At 43.4% G+C, this 11,444-nt stretch overlaps 1 protein-coding gene across 2 annotated transcripts in view; it reads right to left on the bottom strand.

Moving 5' to 3' along the window:
- Positions 1-373: 373 nt before the first annotated feature.
- SPRED2 (sprouty related EVH1 domain containing 2) overlaps positions 374-11,444 on the bottom strand; it is a 57,640-nt gene continuing 46,569 nt past the window's right edge. For both annotated transcript variants that reach the window (XM_063391558.1, XM_063391559.1), the window contains exons 5-6: positions 4,255-4,404; positions 374-3,865 (exon numbers count right to left, since the gene is read on the bottom strand). In XM_063391558.1, the coding sequence (XP_063247628.1) occupies positions 3,212-3,865; positions 4,255-4,404 (804 nt within the window). In that variant the 3' untranslated portion in view covers positions 374-3,211. The remainder of the gene's footprint in view (positions 3,866-4,254; positions 4,405-11,444) is intronic.

Genomic DNA, 11,444 nt, shown 5'->3' with positions numbered 1-11,444 from the left:
CAGCCCTGCAGCTATTGTTATTTTATCTCTAACTCAGCCCAAGGCTGTGTGGGGTGAGGCCTCAGGGGAGAAGAGCAGGGACAGCAAGAGCCGCTGTCATGGCTGCCGGGGCCTACTGGGGCCTTCCCACCAAATGCACCAAAACACCTAAAAACCACCTAAAAAAACGCACCTGTCCTCGTCCTCCCTTCTGTGTCTGGATGAGAATGGCCTGTGCCCAAAGCTTAGCAGCTTTTGCCATCCAAAACTGTAAAATAAAGCGATTTTTTTTCCTCAGAAACCCCGAGCTTTGGAGGTGTCCCCGTTCCGTTTCCCCCTCACTCCCCGGCCACCTCAACAACAATAAACAGCACAATTCTGCCAATAAACGGCATCATTTTGATATGATGTATTTGTATTTACATGGTACATTTTAAAGCAATAGCTACACTGATCATACATATTAGAAACAATAAAAAAAGAAGTTAAGAACTAAAATGTACATCATACACTTGTATATATATTTTTTTTTACACAGAGGTAAAAAGGCTTATAAAAATCAATACAACAGGGTTTTAACTTTTAGTATATAGATACATAATGATGAGGCTTCAGGCACTTTAATTTGTTAACGTGAGCAATAGCTTGGAAAAAAAAAAAAAACAAAACCAAAAACCAAAACCTTTCCACAACAGGAAAAAAAAAATTGGTTAATGTTTTTGTTACCACAGATACAAAAATAAAATCTGAATAATTTCTCTCAAATGATTGATGTCAGTATTGCAAAGCTGACTGGGAGAATGCTACACACTGTTCAGCAGCAGTGTGGAAATTAAGGAGAAATATTTACAAAAAACCACCCATTTCTATCCTTGTGCCCTTACACCACTGCCATCACGAACCAAATAACGTATGCAGCGAAATCTACAAGTATTACAAAAACCCAAGAGAAGAGGGAGGAAGGAGGAGGGAAAGAAAAAAAAATAATAAAAGAGGGACTTTTTTTTTTAATAACTTTTCTTTTCAGACATACAGAAAGGCTTGGAGTATGTCTACTTTACTTAAATAAATAGGGGCACTTCAAGACCGGACAAAAAACTGTAAGATCTTTTTGTAGTGTTGTGCTTTATAGAGAGAAGATCTTACAGGTGTTTGTTTACATGAAACAACTTTCAAGAACAGAAATAAAAGGAAAAGGTTGTTTCATTAATTATTTTTTTACGAGGCTGGCTTGATGTTTACTAGACACCATTGAGAGATTTGTCAACTGCTATTAGGCACAAAATATTTGTATTTCATTCAGCAAACCCAGACACATCACCCAGAGTGTTACACTCCATCCCTTTTCCACTATCATTCAATTCTTTTTTCTCCAACTGAAAAAATCCCCAGTAACTGCTATGAATTAAACCTACCCAACTCTATAGTGTATAATAAGCACATTGCATACTTAATGGTTGACTAAAAAGCTGTGATTAACTCTCAGAGGAACCGTTGGGACATTCCACCAAGAAAGAATGGCAAGCATTCCTTTTACATTTATTTGGCAAATTAATTCTTTAAAAAAAAAAAAATCCTCTCTTTTAAGACTGATGTCAATGTGCAATAGAGGGAGGGAAAGGACATGCGCCCACTGGCAATTTACTGCAGAAAGAAATTATGGCAGGAACAGCAGTGCCAGCTTTGACAAGCCAATCCCTAGCTGCCTCAAAGTATTCGGATTGTACTATGCTAGTTAGAGCTCACTGCGCTAAATCATTTTTTTTTATTTTTTAATAAAAATTATTTGGCTATTCCTTGTAATATATTAGAAAAATACTCTTTTTCCAAGCTAATTACAAGCCTTGTACACAAGACAACATGACATTTAAAAAAAAATAATTAAAAAAAGAAAAAAAAAATCAAAAGTAATATTTATCCTGCTGTATGCACCTTATGCATCCACTTGATAAACCTGGGTGGTGAACTGGGGAGGGGGAAAGCCAGGCAGACACCTCAGTCTGGCTCCTGCAAAGACTCACATGCTCCAATCCCACACACAGGCTCACAGCAGCGTGCTGTGGAAGTATCTGGCAGATTGGGAGTGCAGGTCACAGACTGCAAAGTGGTAGGTAACACCCTGGCTTTGGATTTTTTAAATACCTGCTTAGATTGCTAAATGTTGTTACTACAGTGGACGCGAATGTTCTCATGCTCATGTATACAGAAAACAAACACACACGATTTTTTCTATATAATCCACCACTTAATGCAGCATTTCCCCAGAATTGCCATAATAGTGCTTTTGACATTGCATTGTTAGTAATTCTTTGCATATCAACAATTTTCCTCATCTGGAACCTTAGTGTTTTATTCACAGATCTCTACATTGCTGGCTAATGAAGAAGTTCCCTTTCTTTTTGGGCAGAGCTCTGAAAACACATTTTTCCAATGTTATTTAGGGAAAAAAGAAAAGCCTAAAATTTAAGTTTCCCTTTCAAGTAGTGGTCTGAAATGATTACAGGTAAGGAGGACTACCAGATTCTCAATGGTTATGTGACTATGGTAACTGAGCCTTACTTTCTGTTCACAGAGCTTTACGAACAGAGAAATAATTTAAGATGTTTGCTGAAGGAAATGATGATGGACCCGAGAAGAGAAACTGCAGCTTAGATGGCTATTTTAGCTTTGGAAAACGGAACAAAAAACCCAAAGAAAACCACTGACAGAAATACTGTGTTGTGGTACAAGTTTGTTACTAGCACACCTTCTATACACACACAATAGCTTGACAGTAAGTTAAAATATCTTCCAAGTGAGATCTCATTCACTACACCGCCCCATTTCTAGAAATGCCAAAGCTTGCTAAACACTCTGATGGTACCACACAAGCAGAGGCAAGACAGACACAACCTGGAGATGTTCTACAATCCACCACCATTTAAAGCAGTTCTTCTCTCAAACTCATTTTAAATGAAAAAAAAAAAAAAAATATAAACATGTACAAGACAGTCTGTTTTGATTACAGATTAATAATACAAAAGTCTATGCTGTAGGTTAGTTAGTTAGAACAGTTGATGAGCAAATCAATGCAGTGTGAGCCCCAGATGACCCAATGTGAAGTGATCCATACTGGTGGTTTCCGGATGCTGTCGGGCACAGTGGCTGCATTAAAGTGAGTGACCTCAGTGCTCCAAAACCAACGTGTTCCTTGAACTACAGGACAAACCTAACACTTTGAATGCATCTGTAGTCATCCAGCAGCTTTGTGTTTCCCACCACAGCACCTGCACATGACCCCACAGTGGTAACAAGCCCGAAGCGGCAAGTAACAGCACATACATGGAGCAATGAAAGACAAGGCGATAAGGGCCATCCACCGGAGGCAAAACATTTCATCACTGGTGTCGCACGAGCAAGGATCTGTATAGTCTCCTTCTGGGTCGGACATACAGTGATAGAGCATAGTGTCTGCGCACCACATACAGCTCACTCGATGGATGCAAGTCTTGACGCGGTCCGGAGCATCCTGGCACTGACCCCGCTTGTTCTCCTCGTGGTTGAACATGTCCCTGCAGTACACGCACCGCGACCTCTCCCCGTCCTCCTTCCGCCTGGGCTTGAATTTGACAGGTTGAGTCTTTATCACAGCACCCTTGGTATCTTCATTCAGGTCAAAGTCCGAGTTGTCTACGTAAGGGTAAGTGTATTCGTGTTTCGAGGCCTCGCTTTTGGCAAAACGTACGTAGGAGTCCATGTCGTCGGGATCGAAGTTCTTCCCTCGCGCTGGGGCATGGCGATAATCCTCATAGCCAGTCATCCAAATCTTTTCCCGAGGGTTGATGCGCACTATCTCCTCATCGTCGTCTGGAAAGTTGACGTGCCGGTAGGAGCGTGGTCCTACTGACTGTGGAAGTGGGAAGGAGATGAAGAGAGAGAAAAGGTAAGTAAGCTCATTTTGCTACGGGTAATCACTGTCTCCTTGCTTCCTGAAGAGCCAATACTTAACAACTGTGTCTTTCCTTCTTTATATGCCCTTCACTGTGATCCATCACAGACTTCCAGCCTTTGGCTCAGGAGGGAGAACAACTGTCACAGTCCTACACTGGCCTGTGTGCACGTGGCACAACATAACATGCTAAACCATAGTGTTACTCCCCCTCCCACACTTTTTAATAACAGGAAGCCATTTAAAGCTAATTGAGAAGGAAACAGGGGGAGCAGAAGGAGGGAGCTGCCTCTCAGGCATGTCTCTCTGGCAGACACAGAGGTAACACCACTGAGAAGAAACCTTACTTGTTCTAGATGGTAGTGGTCAGAGCTGTAATGGTCGTGAAGGTGTCCACGAGTGCAAATTCTTCGATGTTCGCAGGATGCAGGAGAAGCCAGAGTTCTCACAGGCTGTTCCCTTTTCTGAGAGGAGTTGGAGGAGCTATCTGTAGCATTCTGTTTTAAATGGAAAGGGGGGGGAAAAAAATAGTCATGCATTCAGCTGTTACCACACAGGGCACTAAGAGATGTTTTGCCACTCACTGACTTCGAGCACACCTGCAATATTGGCAACACCTGACCGCTGGAGGCCTCATGAAGTTTCACATAAAATACTTGAAAGAGGCAGATCTGTTGCCAGGCCATAAAAGCTGTCACCACACACATGGAAAAATAATATGCCATAGCCTGCCCGTGACATATTCACCAACACCACTTGCATTCGCTTGGCATGTTATTTGTTATCCTGGGCATGGCGGGACGATGAGTGTTCACCGGGAACTACCTCTGAAGAGCAAAGCTAAACCCTGGCAAGAGAGGCAATCCTGTAGGTCCTGAGGGCTCAGACAGAGCATCTGTGTGCCCAGGCTGTACCCCACCAGCTACCCAGGCTCCAAAAACACTGGCAATTTTCTTAACCTTTACACATTCTCCAAACACTCACTGAATCCCAGTTCATCAGCGGCTACTTGAATAATCAGCTTTCCTTTAAAAACGTCAGGATTTTTTTTTCTTGTTTTGACACTTTCTTGCCACTCACAATTAATGTGCAATGACTGTTACTTGTGTTTTTAGAGATCCCTGGTTCCCTGTGAGCGCTTTCTGTAGGTTAATTAGTTACATCATTATGCAACAATGATCACGAAAGGGTGAAATATCACACAGTGACATGCTGTTGCCAATACCTACTGCTTCTAAACAATCGTGTCTCTCTTCCTGCAGAAACACACAGTGAGGTAATCATGTCAGCCATCACCTCTCCATAGCCCTTCCTTGGTTAAAACAGTTGCCATACAACATTCAGGATTTTGCCCATTAATTCTATTTATAGGTTTTGGGTTTTTTCGTACTACCATGAGTATCAGTGGACAGTTGGTAAATAAACCAGCAAACCAAGAGCAGGAAAAAAAGAACCTCCATGCACAACAAACAGAACAGCTGTAGCACTGCACGTGCCTGAAACATTGGTGCCTGAAATAAAAGAAATCTCCACCCCCTCTCAACTAACAAGATGTGCTGCAGCTACAAGTCCATGGAAAAGGTTCCTGATTGCCACTGCAGCCAGCTGAGACAACCTCAAGAGCAGAGAATTGTATCAGTAGTAGCAGGAGACTGGTTTTACCTGAAAAACCTTCTCTCCTTGTCAAGAATGCACTCTCTAAATAAATATGATTTTCCAATGAATCGCACCAGACACACTTCTTTCTCCAAGAATACAAGAACCCTCATTGTGACTATTTGTTTATTCTGAAAACAACACTCTGAAAGACTCTGTCCAAAGGTGAGAACACCTTGAAGCATTACAACACAAAAATAGATGGTGGTTCTCTTTAACTCTTACAGCACTTTAAAAGCACCGAACTCCCAACTTATTTTGTTGAAAGCAAATACACAGTTGTTTGCAGTGTGATGTAAAGCTGGGCTGGGTTACCTGAGAGGTACAACAAGCAGAATGAGTTTTGAATGGCTGACTCCCATTAAGAACAGAGTTTTAATACGTGTGTTTGTTTTCTTTCTTTCTTTTTTTTTTTTTTTAAACAAGTACATAGAAGCAGATCAACTCTTAACACAGTTAACAACAACTCTAAAGTGGAAGTGCACCAATATTCAGGCTCTTTTAACAAAGAAGTTTCATCAGCCCAGTCTTCAGGACTTATTAGACAAAGGCATTTCAAATCTGGTTTGAACCCTTTAAAGCTAATTCTTGTGCACTTACTTTGAGGCCCTGCAATAGCTAGCACATTTTGGGGACATTAAAAAAAAAAAAAAAGTCGTTTCTACAAATGTTTTGTAGTAACATTAAGCTTAAAACCTGTTTGAAAGAGAAGGGTCAGGATTAAGTTACAACAGCCACGTTGGTACTCACTCAAGTACCTTTCCTGCAGAGCTGTATGTGGTGCAGATCAAGATGCTGAGCTGTGATTTAAGTTTCTCAGAAAGCCACACAACACATCTCACAGCCTGGGCAGCCCCAGCCTGCTCTCAGAGCTAAACTCTGACAGACATGAAGCAAAAAAGAGGCAGGGCCTTAAAATGGTACCATGGCAGCCAGCAGGACCCTTCACCTTCAGTGGATCTACAGCTTAGCCCTGCTGGGACAAGCCTTCTGTGGATAGGCTCCAAAAACATCACGGGTGCTCATGGTCCAAACAATGCAGCCTGGCGAAACAACCCAGTGGGAGGTCATTGCACATACTGTCCTGCAACTGCCTCCCTGTCCTGGATGAAAATAAAAATCCCACCCAAACTGGATATAACTCCTTGATAATCTCAGCAGGGCAGCTGGGAGCTATAACCAGCCCTCCAAGCACTGTGCTATTTGCTGCCTCTCTGGGAAGGCAGCATTTCTGCAACAGGCAACTGGAAAAGAGCTTGTAGTGATTTTTATCTTGCCAGATTTGTATCTACCTTTGCTTTCCTCCACACCTTCTTCTCCCTTTAGACCCGTCAGGGCAACTGAGCCTCTCCTCCACATGTGTTGACACGGCTACAAAACCTGTTTGCAGCATACCAGAGGCTGTGGTGCTGCTCTCTGCTTTCACCTTATTAGAAATTGCTGCATTTCCACATTCAGTGTCCTCAGATCAGATGGGCACTCTGCCAACACAAACACTCACTCTGAGCACCCAGAAAGGAGAAATCAAGCTATCCAAGACTGGGCCTCTGCTCACTCGTCCATGGAGAAGTTGATGATGACTCCTGGTGGGTGACACTAAATGCAGTAGCTGGGTGACAAATGCAGTGTCTGCAGAGTGGCCTTGCTGACCATCAGCTGGATAAGCACTGGTACTTTCCACCAAGGTCCCTCAAGTGTTTCAAACTGTGCTCTCAACACACATGAATGCATGGTCTGAGGATTGAAGGAAACAAAAGAGGCAGAAAATTCCTGCCTCCCAAGCAGAAGGTCACCAGTGAAGCCCACAGGCTCCTCACCTGTGCTGGTGGGCACACTCATCAGTGATGTGAGGAGAGAGATGAGCAAGATGATGGCACCGTTTCCAGATGAAACTTGTGATTTACGAGAGTCAAAATGAGAGCTGACCCAGAAAACTTGCTTAAGAATCTCAAAATGCCGAGAGACTTTCAACATGCTGGATGTTAAAAAAAAACCCAAACGTAATTAAACCTCGAGAGCAACACGATATAATAATGACACATAGAATGATGCCCTCTGAGCCAGTTATTGCTGTTCAGGAAGGAGGTCTTGGGATTAAAATATGCAGCTTAGTGACACTGTCCACTTGGTGGCTCAGCAACAGGTTAAAAAAAACCAGCAGCAACAAACACAGCCACCAAGGCATTGCATGTATCTGCTGTGCTGCTCCAAGGTGTCTGTGGTGCTGCCCAATAAAGGTATTTCGATCCTGGCAAGCTCACAGAGACATGGCCAGGACCACAGAGGACATGGGATGGCTTCTCAGCAACAGCCAACTCAATAGCCTGGGTCTCTCCAACCTGGGAAAGAGATCATGGGAGGGAACAAGAAGATGAGAAGTCTACTGAATTGTGAATCCCATAGGAATGTCAGCAGGAAGAGACTATTCTTCTAGTATCCTTCAGAAAGGAAGATCACGAGACATTCACTGCAACAGGCTCAAATAAGGCAGAAGGAGGTACTTCTGATGGTGGCCATGGCTAAAATGGGTTCAAGAAGCCAGAGGAAACCCTCAGAAGAAAGTAAGTGACCAAAGATTAGAGGCATGATGATACCTCAGGCCTCTCAAAGTGTACTGTTGTCTCAATTCCCCTCCACTGGGACTGAACCTGGACTTGGTGACCAGTGAAAAATCAGCCATCGTCAGCCAAGTGCCACTAAGAAGAAATGACTTTGTCAGTGAGGGGAGCAGGGAACAACTTCTGTCCCCCACAAGAGGACTGGGACTTGGCCGGGATTATCTACCATCAGCACAGCAGGGAACATTTTGGGGAGGGTGGTGAAGGGTGGAGATGTCGAACACGAGATGTTTGCTGTAAGTCTTCCAAATACAACACACTCACCTACAGAAATACATCTAGAAGGGACATGGCCTCCAGAGCCAGGCTATTTCACTGATGGAAAATCAGGTCACAAACCACCGAGCCACTCGTCTCACAGAGAAACACCATCTTCTCCTCAAACCTGTTAAAACCAATCCTGCTCCAGCATTTGGCTTCGAGGGGAAACTACTGAAAACATGCCCAGTAGTCACAAAACAGAAAAGAACCCAAAACTAAAGTCTGAACAGGGAGTCCGATAACAAACTCTGTTTCAACATGCCCTCAAATGCTCAATTACAAGACATTTGTGCTGCTCCTACCAGAACCTTCTGACTGCTGTAGCAGTCACAAACTCTTGTGGTTTCAATGCTTGGATAACAAAATCATTAATCATGACCAGAAGAGTCATTTTATAAAACCTGTGCAACACATTTCCTGTTGCAGGCGAGCTGGATGTATCTGAGCAAGCACACGTACTGCATGTGTGGCATGGCTGCTTAAAGAAACAACACCAGGATTCTACAGGCAAATGATCACACTGTGGTAATTAAAAAAAAAAAAAAAAAGCATGGCCTTGTTTCCCCCTCAGACTTTCAGAAGTGACTCATTAAATTAAAAAACCCCAGTCATTAGTAAAGAAGATTATGTTAATCATTTACTGCAGTTTATTTCTCATTGAAATGGATTTGTTACACAAGAAGGCTAATCAGATACCTAAGCAGTAAGCATAGATGAGCATCTGGGAAAAAAACATGAGAAAAAGAAGACTGCTCCTGCTTCTGAACTGGACTGACCACCTTCCTTAAGTTCACTCTGTGTGGTGCAACATGCAAGGCTGACTACAAAAAAGAAGAAAAGATTCCTCTCAGAATTATGAAGCAATACAATCTGTGGCAGCTTGTCAGAAATCGGTTGCCAGAGGGAAATTATGGAGTTCTGTCACTTAAAACTTCCAGAAGTGCTCTCTGCCAGCTAAAGGATTTGTGAGTTTGCTGTCAAAAATAATTGTGGGTCAAGCAAGGCAAGATTTTTTTTTCCTCTCAGAATTTTAATGGTTGCATGAAGCAGGAGGGAACAGATGTACCATGATTTTGGACAATTAGCTTTGCAAGTAATGGTCCTGGAGGAATCAAAACCCCATGCCAGGCTGGCCTTTGCCAAGCACAAGCCAACCTGCCTTCTATTGCCCCGCTCCACTTTTCCCATCCCTCCCTGCCATGCAGGCCCACACAACCACAACATCCACATCCAAGGGGGCCTCTTGACATGCAGCAGGGAAGAGCAAAACTTGGTGGGGCTCACAGTCTTATCTTTACCAAAGGCATCCTCATGCAACAGCCAAAGCTTCTTGCAGCAGCTCCTGGGTTCACCTACGGAAGCCCGAGCACGTTGAAGAAGAGCCCAGCGCCGCCTCATCTATTGGGAAGGCATCCCCACTGTCACCAGGACAAGAAACCCAGCTCTGCTCGGGTTGAGGATGAGCCTGGAAAAGCGACAGCCAGAGAGCTGCATCCTCCCATGCCACAGCCCAGCACCCCCGGCCGAGACCCCTGCGATGGGCTCCCCACTGGCAGCCAGGGCCTGCAGTGTGCTCTGCCCATGTGCAATCCCCCGGGAGCCCCTGAGCTTTTCCACTTGGCCCTTTCCCTGGAATATTCTCCTCCTCCCTGGGGAGGCACAGCTGTGCTATCAGCACGGAAAGGAAGAGTGATAAAGGCAGCAAAACAGCGCAGCGAGCGGGTGATACTGAGCCTGCGCCTTATCTACGGAGCCGCTCTTCAGGAACTTCACAAAGAGGAAGTCCGAGAGTTATTTCGGATGCACGGCACAGAAACTTCCACCTTTCCAAAGAAATTAAGATAAAATATAGTCTCCCAGAACTCCCTCAGCTTAATCTTGCCAGACCACAACAAGTCCTTCCGCTCTCCTCCAGCTTTTTTTTTTATTATTTTTAAAGCCTGAAGAGATAGAGCACTTCTGAGTTTCACAGATAGTGGAACAGCACAAATCCTAAATTTTGTCTCAAGACACCTTTTTCTTTCTATTCAAGAAATTTAGAAAAGGGAACAGCTGACATTTCCATCAACCTCTAAGTGTGCCCTGTATACTCAAGACAGCCAAATTCAAAGAGAGCTTAGATCATCCAAGTATTAAGAAAAAGATTCAGTGCGAAAAATCTTTTAAGATTTGAGACTCCTGTCTCCTAAGCACAAGCTTTTAATTTGTCATGGCAAGACAAAGCCATGAGAGAAAATGCTTTTGTCAATTTTCTGTTTGTTTCCCATCACTGAAGACAAGATAGAAATTGTACTGCAGAAAATTGTGTCCACACGTTTTTGAAACGTTTTGCCACTCTCATACATTTGGGGATGGCTGGACCTGAATGTAGCTCTACTCTGCTGAAAGTCTGAAGGAAAAGCTTCACGTTAGACCATATTCCAGTTCAGTTCAAAGACAAATTGGCTGTACACAGCCATCACAATAAGCATGGATTTAGACTTGTCCAATACCAGAACAGGAATAGAGTTTCTCAAATGTTTGGACTGTTTTCTAGTCATCTCTGAAACAAATACTAATATAAAGTGCAGTAGTCTAGGTATTTTTTACTCTATCTTTTCTTATTTTTAGTGCCAGAAAGATGCTGGTGGCTGTGCTGGCTGAAGGCAGCAGAACTTAAGGAACATTTACAAGAATTCAGTGCACAAGATCATCTCCATTAAACTCCTGCAAAACCCGACTCTGGCATCATCGGGCAGCTCTGCATGGGCCACAGATGTGGCTTAACAGCTCACTTCAAGAAGTGAAGAGAATATATGAGACTCAGACATGATTAAATGACATGACAAACACTCAGATGTGGTAAGGGGGAAACCTCAGGGAGATTTTCCTGTTTCACTACTTGCCTCACACAGGGCATCAGACATGTCTGCAAAAGCAGGCATTTGAAGAGATACAAAGAGAAACTTTGTCTGCAAAAGTCAGAGGAGGACTGCAGTAAGTCAATACCCCATTTTGCTGGG

This window comes from Prinia subflava, chromosome 2 (assembly GCF_021018805.1).
Source record: "Prinia subflava isolate CZ2003 ecotype Zambia chromosome 2, Cam_Psub_1.2, whole genome shotgun sequence".
In the NCBI taxonomy this organism is placed as follows: domain Eukaryota; kingdom Metazoa; phylum Chordata; class Aves; order Passeriformes; family Cisticolidae; genus Prinia; species Prinia subflava.
Note: the sequence above shows the minus strand (reverse complement) of the source record. Positions and strands in the feature narration are given on the sequence as shown.